Below are 16324 nucleotides of genomic sequence, written 5' to 3'. Positions count from 1 at the left end.
AATTCCAGATTGAGGGCTGAGAAAAGCATTCAAAGACGGATTCAAAATGGGGATGAAGTGATGGACAATACTTACTTTCCTTTGTAGATGCTACACCTTTTCCACTTGAATCATATGTTTCCGTTGTACATATAAAGCTTAGTTAGGTAGCCAGAAGATTTTAGATGTAGTTCTACTATTATTTGTATAATGCTACTACAAAAATAATGCTCGTGTACTCTATTTGTTTCAAACATTTTTTCAATTATTGATAACATTTGACATCTAAGTGGTTATGTGCATTTTATACCTTTTTTTCAATTATCTTAACAATGATAAAATACTAATACCAGGGTAGGTGGTCGGCGTCGACCGACGAATAGGTCACATAAAACACTTTCAGCCTTTTTTTGTGTTTAATTTTCATGATATTATTTAGTATTCCTCGTGATATTGTTTTGTATAACTTGTGATACTTTGACTGGACTCACAGACTCAAATCTATAGATGGGCTCACCAGATCTTGACTCTAAATTAACGAAATAACGATGATCAGCTATAAAGGAAAAATGCATTAACAAAAATAACAATTTAAGAAATTAAAAATTGCTGTAAATTATGCTTTTTTACAAATCAGAGGTGAAGCACAAATTAAAAATGAAAAAAGAAATAGAAAACAAACATGAGATTGCAAACAGGAAATAATGAAGTTGCTGACTGAAAGTTGGAGGAGATGAAGAGGAGAACAAAAAGACAAAAACGTTCAAGAGTGCGCACATAATTTAGGGAAAATAGAGATAGGAACTGATTGAAGAAAAACTACAATCAAATAACAACTGGACAATATGAAATATTTTAATTGAAAATATGAATCGAAACCGAAGAAAACATAGAAACATGTGCAATTGAACATAAATCAGGCAAAAGATGATAAAGTTATAACAAATTCGAAACAGATTCGAATTAACCCTAGATTTATAAGTGAGGCACCCATAAATCACATGAAAGCCAAATTAAACCTAGATTTAAGGTAGACAACAGTTAAAGCATGAAAATCACGATAAATTGATATAAAATTGAGAATGAACAATAAAATTGCATCAAGAATAGTTATAATAAAAGATTATCATCCTAAACAATCAATTGTTAACAAAATCAAAAGAGGAAGTAAATTGAAACAAACCTGAAATTACAATCGCAAGACAATAATAAATTTTGTTGATGGAAAATGGAATGAGACAAAGAAGAGAAAACAGAGACGAACAGTGAGTGTGTCACGCGATTGTTTGAGGGAAATCAGAGAGTTTTTTTTTTGAAGAGAAGTTAGAGAGAGAAGTGAATCAATAAAAAATGAAGGAGAAACTTGTGTGGGTGGATTATATAAGCAAACAAAATGACTATCTCGCCCTTAATGACGCGTGTCAATCTCAAGTCGTTGGATCTCTTAGATCTTACAGGTCTGAATTAATCCTCGATCCTCAAATATATGACCTCTCTCTCTCTCTCTCTCTCTATATATATATATATATATATATATATATATATATATATATATATATATATATATATATATATTACGATATTACAATATAATAAAATGTCTAAGATAATAACGTCGTTCTCTGTAGGTTTGACCTCTACTTACCATGTCTACCAATAGAGTTGGTAGTGTTTATGAGTTTAATTTTGACTGCGAAAACGACACGCATCAATCTTTTCATGTGAATGAGTTGTCTCCCCACTGAATCCCACCAGTGGAATAATCTTCTTCTGTAGGTCTTTTTCGCTGAATCCCATGTTTCTTATGGTTTCTAGCATGGCCAGGTTGGCTGAACTTCCAGTATCCACCAGAACTGTCTTCACTGTGCAGTTTGCCATGAAAAGCATTATGATGAGCGCGTCATGGTGTTCATCGCTATCATGGATGTCCACCTCGTCGAAGGTAACAGTTGGAAGGTTGCTATGGGTGACCAAGCAAGAGGCTTGTGTCCTGTTACCCTTGACTTTAGTGGCGTGCCTTTTTGCAGTTGAATATGTTAAACCACTCAGGTCTGAGCCACCTGTTATCACGTTTATTATCTTTGTGTAGGTAGGTGGTACAGAAGGCTGAGTCTAACTCGTGGAGCCTACCTTGTCCTACTGTCTGCCCCCGCGTGGTAATAGGTGGCTCAAGTTTCCCAGATTATACTGGCGTTTGATCTCCTTTTGTAGGGTGTAGCAGTCTTCTGTTTTAAGCCCAATGTCACCGTGGAACTCACATTTCTTTTTGTTATCTTTCCCCATGCTTGTCCTTCTGTTGGTAGCCTAGGCCACTTCACCTTGTCTCCTAACTCCCTTAACGCTCGCAGAAGTCCTTCCATCCCCGTCGTGAATCCGTATTCACTCAATCTAGGAAATGATTGAGTATCTTCCCTGTCTTTAACTTTATTCACTATCCTGCTATAAGGTTTTGTTCTTTCCTCCTTCTCTAGCGCAGATTTCTTGCTTGTCCTTTCCATACTTGGAAGGCTTCTTCTAGCTAATACGTCTTCTTCCAACCTCATTACTATTGTTGCCTTGGCTTGAACATCTTCAAAGGTTCGGCATGGATGCCTGGTCAATTCTTTGTACATGTCTGAATCTTGATGGAGTCCCTGTCTGAATGCTTCTACTGTTGTTGGCACATCACATCCCCGTATTGTCACCTTTTCTTTATTGAATCTGGTGATGAAATTTCTGATCTTTTCGTCGAACCCTTGAACTACCCTGTAGAGGTCGTTTGTATGCTTCTCAGGTTTCCTACTGCTGGCAAACTGTTGAGTGGACGTGTTTACCAAGTCAGCGAAGGTTATTATGGACCTGTTTGGCAAACCAACGAACCATTGCAGAGCTGCTCTAGACAGTGTTGCCCCGAATCCTTTGCACATGCAGGCTTATTTCAGATGTCCATTCGATGTTATCACCATCATCTTTTGCTTATACTATCTAACATGATCAAAGGGGTCTGTTGTACCATCAAAGAATGTCATCGTGGGGGCATTGAAACTCTTTGGCACGGTAACCAGTGATATGACGTCTATGAATGGAGAATCCGCATACCTGTCAGAGGTTGCCTTCTCCAGGGGAGCAGACATCCCTGGGATCCTGCTTAGCATGTCCTTGATATCCAGATATTGCATGTCTCTAATTCTATCTTAAGCAGCATGGGGATCGTGGGCATGCTATTGCTTTTGGATGCTGCCCCCTTGCCAAATCATTATGGTATTATGGTGCTTGGTGATCAGGGGGGTCGCTCTCATTAAGAATCCTGGTTGCCAGCCTGTTTCCTGTCAACTGACAAATTTTACACCAGGTGTCTGATTAGTGATAAAAAAATTACTAGGTGGGACGTTACCTACCCTTGGTTCCGTACTGCTTGTTGCCGGCCAGCCATCAGGTGTCAGATATCCTAGACCGCGTGAAATTATTCCTGTTTCTGGCGGTGTCCCTGATATATCTAGCCTGGTAACCAGCTCCGTGGGAATGAGCGCGTTTGTTCCCTACTACCTGACGCCTCGTCCTGGCGACTTGTTGTTGGAGTCTAACTCCTGATTGTCATAGGTGTTGGAGTAACCCTTCGCTGTTGCAAGGCGTCTATCTGTGCCTAGAGTGCACTGTTGTCCTTCGCCGCCTGTGTCCTTTGCCTTTCTGTTCTCCTCCCTCATGCTGGCAATCGTCTTCTGTAGAGATTATCCATCCCATTGATTATAATTTGGGTTGGATTAGGGGGGAGTCTAGTGCCTGACGTGGCTTGCTGAGCGAGTAACCTGCTCTTACTGAACATGCCCTGTTTTCCTCTCAGTTCTCTTTTGGACTTCCATCTCTCTAGACACCTTTGGATGACTGATTTTGGGTGAAAAATTATCTTTTGGCGAAGGCCCTGATGCTGAGGCCTGCACTCCTACTACTGGTGGTGGGCTTGACGACAAGTGTGGCGACCGGCTCCCCTCGGATCTTGGTACAATGTTTTGATTATTTCCCGACATGGTGTTTTACTTCTTGTAATACGATTAACAATAACGACCACTATGCTCCACGGTGGGCGCTAAACTGTTTTGGTATTTTTTTTTTTTACCGAGTTAGTTAATTTAGGGTTAAATTGGTCTTATATCTTAATCGTGTGGTTTTGTTTGCGTTTGATTGATTGTGTAACACCCCCCATACATCAACGTGCCTTACCAAGGACCACCCCAGTGTATAAAGGTACTACCATCTCGGTTGCTCGAGGTAGTAGATCAAATAAATAATAGAAGAACATTTATTAAATAGCTTAAGACTTTACATCGTAGAACAGCGTGACAGGACACAACATGAATAACTATAAAGACTACTAAGAGTGAGTGACGGTGACATTTACTTCGGTAGCACGATGACTCGATTCCCTTCCATATCCCGCAAGCATCAAGACTAGCTGTACCTGTTAAGCCAACTACACACCATCCCCGAATGGATCACCACCATTTTGAAAACACAACACGGGTCAGTTCACTGAACAATCAAGATAAGACAAGGTAAGAAAAAGATAAACAGTTGTTACACAATCCACCTCTAACTCCCAATCACATCTCGTAACTGGCTACACACTTTAGTGTGTAGCCCTACCAGTGGGGGACCGTACCCTTGCCCACCTAAGCTCCTGCTCATCAACGAGCGATAACCTTGTTCATTAATATGCACATCCCCTTCTGTGGCGGGTTCAACAAAGGGCAAAACTAGGGCGTGAAGCCACTCCCACAAGTGACTGCACTCAGCCGAGGATGCACCTCGCGAACATCATCAACCATCTCAATACCAACACCAAACTCCAACCTAACAACAACAATTAATTATAATATAATCGTACAAACAATTACAACACATATCTTAAATCAATTAAACAGTAAACCGAGTAGGGAAACCCTACCTTATCGTTAATCCGTGAAAGTGCATCCAACAACTAGCCAGGCAAAACTCCGAGGCAAATCCTACAAGTAGTAACCATATCCTATTACTCGACCACCCCAAAAACTATTGAAAGACAACAACGACTTACCTTGAGACGCGGACCGAAGTCGACAATGATGACATCCCGACTCGAAGACTCCAAGCATGAACCATCCCTCCCCCCCCCCCCCCTTTTTGTTGGGTTAGTGTCTAGGCTAGATGAGAGAGTTTAGAGAGGTGGCTGATAGGTAGGAGAGAGAGATTAGGGTTAGAAAGATAAGGAACCGTCAAAAAATAAAATAAGGTTTACAATCTCGCGTTTTATAATAACGCGTTAACAGACGCGCTACTCGATCGAGTATCTTCATACTCGGCCGAGTAGGCTATGCTCGGTCGAGTGTTACCACTACTCGGCCGAGTAACCCCTTCTAGGTTGAGTAAACAGATACGCATGTCTCCTATTTTCTCTCATATCCATTGTTACGGGTCTCTTCGGTCAAAAGGTCGGGTCAACGGGTCCTTAAACAGGGCGGGTATTATAGTCTTCCCCCCTTAACAGGAACTTCGTCCCCAAAGTTCGTCTCATACTTCCCCAACACAACGGGCGACATACCTAAGGAAGGACCTATCGCGTCACGACAATAAACACCACACAAACGTTTAAGACATATATGACACATCTGATATTAGGTTTTTAAACATCATAGACCAAGCTTCGGCGACCACAGCGCATCACTATACTGTTACTGTATACAACTACCCAGTTAATTACGTAGCAAAGTTAAATTCAAAGGTACGTGTTACATAAGTTTGTGACGACGTGGAACTTGAAAGTTAAAATGAAGATGAAGCATAGAAGAACTATGTCAACTTGTTAGAACATTTACCAGAACTTTTGCCGCGATGTTATCTACCCCTCTAAATAGGAACTTCGTCCCCGAAGTTCATTCTACCCATCCACCAAACTTATAAGTACGCAAGAAAACAGCAATCATGGGATATATATCATGTCACAAGACAAGTACGACACGCCCATATTGTATGTAAACAACCACCCTATTCATGAAATTTAAGAAGACAAGACATGTAACATAAACAAAGAGATGCGAATAGTATGTACATGGACCATGATAATACCATTGCCATTTAGTCAACACTGATTACCGCCAACACTCACATTTCGGATCTTATATTACTATTACCGTCTCGTCTCAAATTCGATCATATATCGTTATCATATAAACAAAGTGCATATCATGAAGTGTGAACACGACACTAAGGCATTAAAGCATGCACGTACCAAAATAGTTACCCAATTAATTCTATAACAATTTAAAACAACGAGGGCTGTAATATACGGATATTCGGTCGAGTATTGAAGAGTACTCGGTCGAGTACGCGATACTCGGCCGAATATTGCAGGGCAGAATGCAATTTTCGGCATCTAAAACACACAACGCCAAAGTTAAGTCTTGCAAACAGTGAGATGTCTAACACCGACTCAACATCCCGGTCCAAGAGACTCAAACGTAGTACAGAAAACAAGTAGTGGCCTTATGGCCAATTACAATCATCTAAAATAAAAGAGTAAGATAAAGTGTATCAAATATCCAACAACAAACCGATAAACAAGTCTAGAAACAAAGCGGAAATCAAATATCCGCACCCTCCTCCATCTCCTCCCCACCTCCAATGCTAGATGTACCTGCTCCAGATGCACGCGCTCTCTGATAAGCTCCAGGTGAATAACCTCCACCACCGGTCCATCTCCCTGCCTCGTCCAACTGACTGCCGTAGTTGGCTCCCAACGGTCCCGCGAGGCAGCTAAACTCAATTTCCTCTGCTGGTCTCCAAAAGCTGGGATCAACTCCGTAACTATAGAAGACTCCAGTGTCAACCCCGGGTCCTCTTCACCAAATAGGCTGCGCCAACTCTGTTCCTATACCCTGGTTGTAGGCCATCTCGTGCATATTTTGGAGCACCAAGGTAGTGGAGATCTGCTCAGTTAGGTTACTAACCTGCATCCTGGGGTCGTGGACGGTGGGGTATGGCGAGTACTATGATGGGTAAAAGCTCGGTGTAGAGAAAGAAGGCTCGGTCTCAACCTCATCCACCCTAGATGCTCTCCCTCTACGGCGCTCACGTGGCGAGGGAGCGATCGGCTGCTTCGCCGTCACGGAGATAGGCTCGGGTAGGTTTCGGAGGATGGTGGGATCGATTAAGTAAAACTGAGGCTCAGGTCTAGACTCACCACTCCCCGAGTCATACTCAGCCAGATGGTCAATCACGGGTAGGTGCTCGGGATCAGGGAGCACCATCCACATGGATCCCCTCACTCTCCACACATACGACCCATCCTCTAACTTCCTAAGCCACCTGTTATGACACCAGTACCTCTCATCCATTGTAGGGATGGACTCAAACAACCCAGTACTCGACGCATGTGAAGCCTCAAAGTCAGTCAACCTCTGAGCCAAACGGGTCACTATAGCCCCACAAGAAAGATGACGGCTCGGAGATCATACCATGAGGTCCAAACTAGAGCATACGACTCCGGGAGAATTATAGTAAAAGGGAGTCCCCCGACGAAGGTTAAGATAGGACATCAACAACATGACCTCATGAGAGTTCAACTTACTCACATCCTCCCTTCCGAACAAAAGGCAAGTCATTATCCTAAGAAACATATGAAGTGACACATGCTGAACGGCATTGATCAATATGGCACTCGCACTAGGAACAGGTTGGCCAGTCAGGTAAGGTAGGTAGTGGGGTGCCCCACTATTCTTTTCCACATCACTAATGTACCCCTCTTTCTCCATCTCTAGGACAAGGTGGTCGGCAAACTCATCAAGGGTTAGGTCATGATCCTCGTTCATAAGGCGGAAAGAAACGGTTTTCCCCTTTACTTCATACACACAAAGGAGCTCAAAAACTCCAGGGTCAGATACGGGTAGGACTTATTGCATAGGTGGTAGAGTCCCTCCATTTCCAAAATCTCAAAAATGTGCACAATATCCCCTTTTACCCCCAAGGTCTCCAAGATGTTCGGGTATATACAACGAGTCGGCCTCATGGTCTGACCCATCACAAAAGCAGCTCGCTGCTTAAAGTCAGAGAAAATTAGCGATGGGTGTTCCTTCACCGGAGGAACAACGGGTTCTTGGCTAGATTGACGCGTTTCCAAGTGAACATTGGTGCGAGTTCGCTTCTTAGCTGGGGCTTTTGCTTTCGGCATGCTGTAAAAAGATGAATTCAACAAGGATTTTTCCAAAATTTTGCAATAGTAAGGACTATTTTTGGAATTATACATATTTAAGACGAAGTTTTATGACGGATCTTTCTCACAAAATACATGTCATACTAACAAAGAAAAGCATTATCTTTAGTAAGCCACTCCCAAGGAACCTCCTAAGGCAACCTAGGTGACCAAAAATCAAAACTTGAAGCAAACCCTAGAAAAATTTTGTAACATAAGATGGGCGATTTCAAGCATAAAACCGTTTTAGAACATACATAGACGGTGTTTAAGTGAAATTAGGACCCAAAATATCAAGGTAGGAGCATAAAAAATTGGACTACAAGAGTTAAAGGCTCGAAATTTTGGGGTAAATTTGACCATAGATTGAATGGAAAGTTGAGGAAATTGATTAAATACTTTACCTTGATTGGAGATTTGAACAAGCAAGAAGAGATCTAAGAGTAGCCACAACCAAGAATCACCCAAGTGCTTTGAGAAAAAAAGAATTTTTGAAGAGTTTTGAGTAGAATGAATGGCAATGAGGCGGAAATAAGAAAGGAAGAGTAGTTATAGGGTTTTCGGAATTAACCGAGCTGGACCGCGATAAACAGGTACTCGGTCGAGTATCGGTTTTACTCGGCCAAGTATGGCTTAATCGGTCGCGTATTTGGTCTACTCGGTCGAGTATTCAGAGATCAATAGCAAATGTAATCTGCCATTCTAAATACTCGGCCGAGTGTGGCCTACTCGGTCGAGTGTCAACTTTACTCGGCTGAGTTCAACAGATCAGTAACGGAATCTACAAGATATAAAGAGTATTTCCTGCAAAACAATAAACGTCGTTCGGAGCTCCACTTAATCGGGCTCAACACCGTTAGACCCTATTTCTAGCACAACAAGGCACGTCTTAAATCACAAAGTTCATTACGATATTCTTAAGTGACACCTGTTACTATGTACATAACCGGTAGTGAAACAACTCATGCCACATCACATATGCACAACCAATCTTAACTACATAGCAGGTAGAAACGAGTTATAAACTTACGTCAACATACTTTATCATGCAACTCTATTTATATTCGATACTTCATTACCCTTTTGGAAGCCACATAATACGCACATATCATGCGCGAGGTCTATCATGTTAAACTACGCAATTCACTTTTCATATATCTCCACATTAAAATTACGCAATTCAATTATCATTTCATCCAACAGCTTCACGAGATTCATAATCTACAATTTCTACACCCATAGCTTTAAACACACAATGGTTCCCTGCAGCAGGAGCTGTTAGCCATGGTAGAAATATTTTAGAGGATGGCCATGGACAAACCAAGCACACCCTTATCTTGCCAGGGACACCAAGAACAAACCAGGCCAACAACAGTCACAGCAACAACACCCAGGCATCACCAACTGTCAGTCCAAGTTCATTAGGTCATAAGTGCACGATTCAGGCTAGCCACCAGCTGCCACCTTAGCCAGCTGAATCTTGTTCAACTAATCATAAGTTAATCCTAAGGAGCCAGGCTCAATTCCTAATGCATTGCACAGAAAATCAGACTAAAAAGCTAGTTGCAGGAGGGTAATTCAGATAAAGCAAAGGTTCCATTTTTGGCTAAACAAGGGAAAAACTCTCAAAAAAGAAACTCTTGGCCTATTTCAGCATTCATCAAATAGAGCCTTGAGCCACAGATGGTGCCTGGACTAAGGTCATTTGACCTTCAACAACCAGCCAAAGAAATACAACAACCAAGGACAGCCTGTCACTATCAACCTGTAGCTCTTTTGTTCTTGTTCAGTTTGCTTTAATTTCCTTTTGTATCCATTGTAAAATAATTCCACTAATCTGTTTTGCTTCCTAATATTAATCCTGGCCCTTAGATGGAGATATCTAGGGTTTATTTGTACTGAAACTTCACAGGAAAGGCCTATATAAGGACCCTTCCTCAGTCTGTTTTACTCAGACTTTGGTTAATGAAAAAAAACCTTGAGATTTCTCTCAAAAATTACAAATCTTATTAATTTTGCTAAGTCTTAGTTGTAAGTCAGACTTAATATCTTCTGGTGCTTGCTTAGAAGGTGATTAAGGATTTGTGTTGTTACTTAGAACATGTCTGTGCTTGCTTGAGCTGTTTTAGGTGCATTGTCTGTCTGTTTTGGATTTGCTCTGTGCTTGCTTGAGTAAATTCATTCCAGGCTCCCCAAATTATTAAGTTTAACCTCTGTGCTTGCTTGAGGGTGAATTTTATAATTAAATCCTGGTTTCTAGTCACAAAAAGAGTCATTCAATTCAACTGAGAAAACTGTCTGAGAATCAATCTGTGTCAGCCTGGTTTTCTAATTGTTAAAAATACTTAGATTATTTGTAAAACTGTGAATTTTGGCACAGTTTAATTTTACCATCTTATCTAAATTGTCACCAATTTTCTTAATTTTTCAAGTCCATTTACTATTTTAAAAAAAATCCTCAAGTTTATTGCATTCCCTGAGAATTGCGCATTTGTCCGTTTCAGGGTTTGTCCAAATTGTGTCTGTCCCCATAGTTTACACTGCAAATTCTGGTAATCAGAGCAAGGTTTTAACACAATCTTATATTGTGTTAGTCTTGGGTTGAGAGAAATTGTGAGTCCATTTTCCTAGCTACATTAAAAATACAAAAAACAACAATGCGTGAAGAGAGAGTTAGCAAGAATGGAAGTAAAGATGGATCAGTTAACCACCCTGGTTAATGTGACCCTGGAAGCTGTGAATGATGTCATGATAAACATTCCCACTCCAGAAAGAGGAAGACCACCACCCTATAGAGGAAGAGGCAGGGGTAGAGGTCTCTTTGGAGCAGGATGGGGCCAACCACAACATGAGAATGAAGAAGAGCTCAACTCAGAATCAGAAGAATCCATGATGGAAGAAGGTAACTACTTAGCTAGAGATAAGGATGTTAAATTAGAGATCCCTGATTTCCATGGTAATTTAAATCCTGAGGATTTGTTAGACTGGCTTAGATCTGTTGAGAGAGTCTTTGAGTTTAAAGGTAATGATGACAGAAAAGCTTTTAAAGTTGCCATCTTAAAACTCAAAGGATATGCATCTCTTTGGTATGAAAGCATGAAACACCAAAGGATTAGAGATGGTAAGGAACAAGTCAGGTCTTGGGCTAAGTTGAAAAAGAAATTAAAAGAGAAATTTATAGCCAAAGACTATACCAAGGATATCTTCATTAAACTGACTCAGTTGAGACAAGAGCAGTTATTTGTTGAGGCCTACCTTAGAAGCTTTGAACAGCTAACCCTGCAATGTGAGGTTACTGAGAAACCTGAGCAAAAGATTGCTAGATTTATTGAGGGTTTGGATCCTAAGATAGCTAGCAGAGTAAGGATGCAACAGGTTTGGTCATTTGATGAGGCAGCTAACCTAGCCTTAAGAATTAAGAAACTGGGAAAAGTGAAGCCTGTAACACTCAAATTTCCCACCAGACCAACATTCAAACCTTATACTGGTGTTAAGATCACTAAGACACCTAAACCAGCTACCCAACCCACAACAGACAAAGAAAAGGCACCCATGCATCTAAAAGCCAACCCACCTATGTCCAAGGATAAGATCAAGTGCTTTCAGAGCCAAGGCTTTGGCCATTTTAAGAAGGATTGTCCTTCTAACAGGGCTCTCACAGCTATGGAGATTGAAGAGTGGGAAAGGGAAGGTCTAGTTGAGTATAAGGAAGATGAGACACTGATCCTAGAAGAAGTAGAAACTGAAGGGGGAACTGATCAAGGACAAGTTGTAGCCCACCCTGACACAGGGCACAGTTTGGTCCTATGGAGGGTTATACACCCTCAACCAGCTCCTCTAGAAGCTGACCATAGATCCATGATATTCATAAGCATATGTACTGTCCAAGGGAGGGTGTGTAATCTGATCATTGATGGAGGTATTTGTACCAATGTAGCTTCCACCAATATGGTCAGCAGGATGAGTTTTCCCACCTAGGAGCACCCCAGTCCATACAAGTTAAAGTGGTTAAACAAAGGATCTGAATTAAGAGTTGACAAGCAGTGCATTGTTCCTTTCTCAATTGGAAAAGTGTATAAATATGAAGTGTTATGTGATGTGGTCCCTATGGATGCCTGCCACATACTGTTAGGGAGGCCATGGGAGTTTGACAAGAACACCACTCACCAGGGAAAAGAAAATGTCTATAGTTTCAGGCACAATGGCAAGAAAGTCACCCTGACTCCCTTGCCACCAAACCAAAGAGACTATGGAAGTCCTAATATGCCTAAGGAAATCAATGGAGTGTTGTTTCTATCTGAGGCAGTCGTGATCGAAGAGCTAAAGCAAGAGCAGCCTGTGATGTTTCTGCTGACAAAAGAAGTCACCACTGAAGGGGAGAACATTGGTGTGCCTGCAGAGGTTGAACCTCTAATTCAGAAGTACAAAGAAGTTTTTCCAACTGAGTTGCCTAGTGAAGTACCACCCCTGAGAGGAATTGAGCATCACATAGACCTTGTACCTGGTTTTGTGCTTCCTAACATACCAGCTTACAGATGTGATCCCACAGCAACTAAGGAACTGCAACACCAAATTGAGGAGTTGATGACAAAGGGCTTTGTAAGGGAGTCATTGAGCCTATGTGCAGTGCCTGCTTTACTGGTACCTAAGAAAGATGGAACATTGAAGATGTGTACTGATAGCAGGGCTATAAACAACATCACAGTCAAGTACAGATTCCCTATTCCAAGGTTGGATGATATGTTAGATGAGCTCAGTGGGGCTCAGATCTTTTCAAAAATAGATCTCAGGCAAGGGTATCATCAGGTGAGAATAAGAGAAGGAGATGAGTGGAAGATAGCTTTCAAAACCAATCATGGCTTGTATGAGTGGCTTGTTATGCCATTTGGCATGTCCAATGCCCCAAGCACCTTTATGAGGCTAATGACTGAAGTTTTAAGGCCTTACCTTGGAAAATTTGTTGTAGTATACTTTGATGACATACTCATCTACAGAAGCAGTCCAAGTGAACATCTGTTACATCTGGAAGCAGTTTTCAAAATACTCAGGGAACAGAAGTTGTATGAGAAGCTTGAGAAATGTACCTTCATGGTCAATGAGGTAGCATTTTTAGGGTATATTATATCTGGGAGAGGAATATCAGTTGATCAGGAGAAGATCAAGGCTATGAAGCCATGGCCAGTCCCACAAACAATCACAAAAGTAAGGGGATTCCATGGCTTAGTGTAGATACCTCATTTATGAACCTCCCGCAAACCACCCGGTGATGATTGGGCCGCATATTTGGTATACGGAATGATTTATGATAGTTCGTAAGTTTATCATCAAGTGATAGCTCAAATACTTGTGTCTACCCCTTGGTTGTCATCTACGCGCCATTACGGTCGTTTTGACAGTAATTAGAGTACGTTTGGAGTCCGGGTCAAAAAACCGCTTCGTTTTCTAATAAACTGTTATAAAATGCCGAGTCGGAATGTTCTGGATTATTCCGGATATTTCTATTCCATAATTTTAATCTTTTTAATCTTTTGGTATAATATTTCCCGAAAATCATATTTTAAAAGAATAAGGAAGTCAAGATCTACCGCAATTCCATAAAAGAAATGCGGTAATCTTTCTTCCGCAGGAGGAAACCTCTGGGGAAAGTACGCAGCACCTGTTGCGCCTCTTCCAAGAGTCGCAGTGGCTGCTAGGCCTCTTCCCCGGCCCTTTTCTGCGTATTTTCATATCTTTTCGAGAGTTGTTTCCAAAGTTTCACTTCTACTATAATTCCTCCGTGTGATTAGTATAAATAGGAACCTTCGTTCCTCATATTTCTCACGCGAGCGTCCGCCCTTCTCTTCTCTCTTTGCATTCTAAGACCGTGCTCTAAGCTTATTGACGTCTACGTGCTTGATCAATCGACCACGTAAGCTCGGATCCTTCTGAGTACCAGTCACGTTGCATGACCGACCAATTTGACCAACTCCACCTCAATTAATCAATCAATTCAATATAATCCTCTAACGAGGGCATTTTCATCATACATTCGAGTCGAGCAATCAGTAATCGTAAACTTAGTTAATCTCGTTTCGTCAAACATGTAAGTCTGAGGGTGTAAATCCCATCTTTTATTATTATATTTTATTATTTTATAAATTAATGTAAGGTTTACGTCAAAAATATGCTTAAAACCGATTTATAAAACCTTTTATCAAACCTATTTTTAGGGATTAACAGCAGACAGATGTCGAGAAGAAACGCAGCAACTGCTGCGCCTCTTCGAAGAGTTGCAGCATCTGCTGCGCCTCTTCCTGAGGCTGTCGTAGTTCCTGCTTTTCTTCTTCTTCCTCCGTCCACTGTTAATTCGTCCTTTGTTTTCTTTTTCTTATTTTATTCTTATTCATTCACATGTAATAATTATAATTCATTGTTCTTAATAATTTATCACCTTTAAATTTCGACTTAAATCCCTAATAATCAATATTTGCGGGTTTTCGTCATTAAAATCAAACCCGGTATTTGGAGATTCGCTTTGTTCATGTCAAATCTTTGGAATTCGACTTTTGTATATGTTTTCATCTGTTTATCACAACCTTCTTAATAGTTTGACCTAAATAAACCTAATTAACATGTAATAATTTGACCTAAATAATTTGTAATTAATCTCTTATTAATCTTATTCGTTTTAATTCGTTTTAATTCGCTTTTACGACCAATTCACATGTAAATAACCTGTTAAATCACTTTCGTCTGAGTCAAACATCAATAATCAATCATTAAGTCCACCAACAAACATTAACAATCGCAGTTCTGACTTCACAGCCAGAACTCACCTCAGGAACAGACGCAGTGACCATTGCGCCTCTTCCAAGGGACGCAGCATTGCTGCGCCTGTTCCGGGTTGAGCTCTGTCTCTGAACTTCCGTTCGTGCTTTGACCTAATTCGTTAATTATGTATTAATCGGCTATTAATCCTAATATCACCTCTAATCTGTTCGTTTTAACCTAATTTATTTCCTCTTTCTTTTCTCAAATCATCCGTCTTAAATATATTTTTAACGTAAATCATTAATCTGTTGTAATTATTGTAATTTTAGATATCGTTATTTATTTATTGTATTTTATTGTTTTGTATGGTTCATTTATTTGTTCTCACATGTAATTAATTTTAAACCCTACTTCGACATCATTGAGTGCTAAATTACATGTTCACCGACTTAGTTAACTATCACATGCTAGGTTTAAAACGTTGTTTGTTGCATTGCATGCATATAATCGACAACATATCAAGTATGAATAACTTCCCTAATCATTAGTAGAGGCCGCTATCGAGGCGGGCGGGATTAGGTGTTCGATTAAAGAGCTTCCAGATCTCTGTGAACATCCGTGTTCATTGGCATCCACGAGAGTCATTCTAGACATAGAATGCTAAGGGTAACGAGTTCTTAGTGTTCATGTCACTACTTTGTGTCTTGACATGACACGAGGTATTAGAACGGTTCCAATTTCCCATAAAAATTGTTGACGACTCCACAAATGCAAACGCTTGTTTCCCAAGCGACACCCGCGGGCCCCCCGTTGTCCACAGTTTGGCGACTCCGCTGGGGAGTAATACACTTACGTGTTGCCAAGGGTGAAACTTGAACAAGGTTAGGGAATAGTTTATAAGAGACAGTTGTCGGTTTTCATTACTCGATCTTCTTAGATCGTTTTATTCGGCCTTCCTAGGCCCAACCCAACCTATTCGACCAATCGTCCAGTCTGGACGGTCCAAATTCTTATCTGGGCCTAAAGATGGATAGCGATTGACGTCAACCATAACATGATGCTTACTCGTGTTTGTATCAAGGGCTTTCACTACTCGAGAAAATGGACTAGGAACCGACCTTACTCATGTTTGGCACGGGCCTCTCCACAGACCCGGGTTTGATTGCTCGGTATGGCAACCCACCCTTTTAAACCAAAACCCTTCTAAATGCACTCAGCATACCGTTATAATGCCCGTATGAATGCTTGTTTTATACGTGATCACCATTTTATAAACAAAACCATGACAAAAATTTTTAAAATAAAAAAAACTTTTCAAAATAAAAATATTTTCGAAAAATGGCCCAAATTAGCGCAAAATGAGTCAAAACTCTGTCCAGATGTCGAGTTAGAATT

At 40.8% G+C, this 16324-nt stretch overlaps 2 protein-coding genes across 2 annotated transcripts; one reads left to right on the top strand and one right to left on the bottom strand.

Annotated features, from left to right (window-relative positions):
- Window positions 1-1659: 1659 nt before the first annotated feature.
- Window positions 1660-3137, bottom strand: LOC141640731 (uncharacterized). Its single transcript, XM_074449414.1, has 3 exons — window positions 3058-3137; window positions 2168-2817; window positions 1660-2039 (listed from the first exon to the last, which is right to left on the bottom strand). Exons 1-3 carry the CDS (start codon window positions 3135-3137, stop codon window positions 1660-1662), a joined length of 1110 nt encoding a protein of 369 aa, XP_074305515.1.
- Window positions 3138-10861: 7724 nt separating this feature from the next.
- LOC141640730 (uncharacterized) lies at window positions 10862-13408 on the top strand. The gene is made up of 3 exons (XM_074449413.1): window positions 10862-11135; window positions 11250-12130; window positions 12224-13408. Exons 1-3 carry the CDS (start codon window positions 10862-10864, stop codon window positions 13406-13408), a joined length of 2340 nt encoding a protein of 779 aa, XP_074305514.1.
- Window positions 13409-16324: the final 2916 nt, after the last annotated feature.

The sequence above is a fragment of the Silene latifolia genome, chromosome 2 (genome assembly GCF_048544455.1).
Source record: "Silene latifolia isolate original U9 population chromosome 2, ASM4854445v1, whole genome shotgun sequence".
Taxonomy (NCBI): Eukaryota; Viridiplantae; Streptophyta; class Magnoliopsida; order Caryophyllales; family Caryophyllaceae; genus Silene; species Silene latifolia.
Note: the sequence above shows the minus strand (reverse complement) of the source record. Positions and strands in the feature narration are given on the sequence as shown.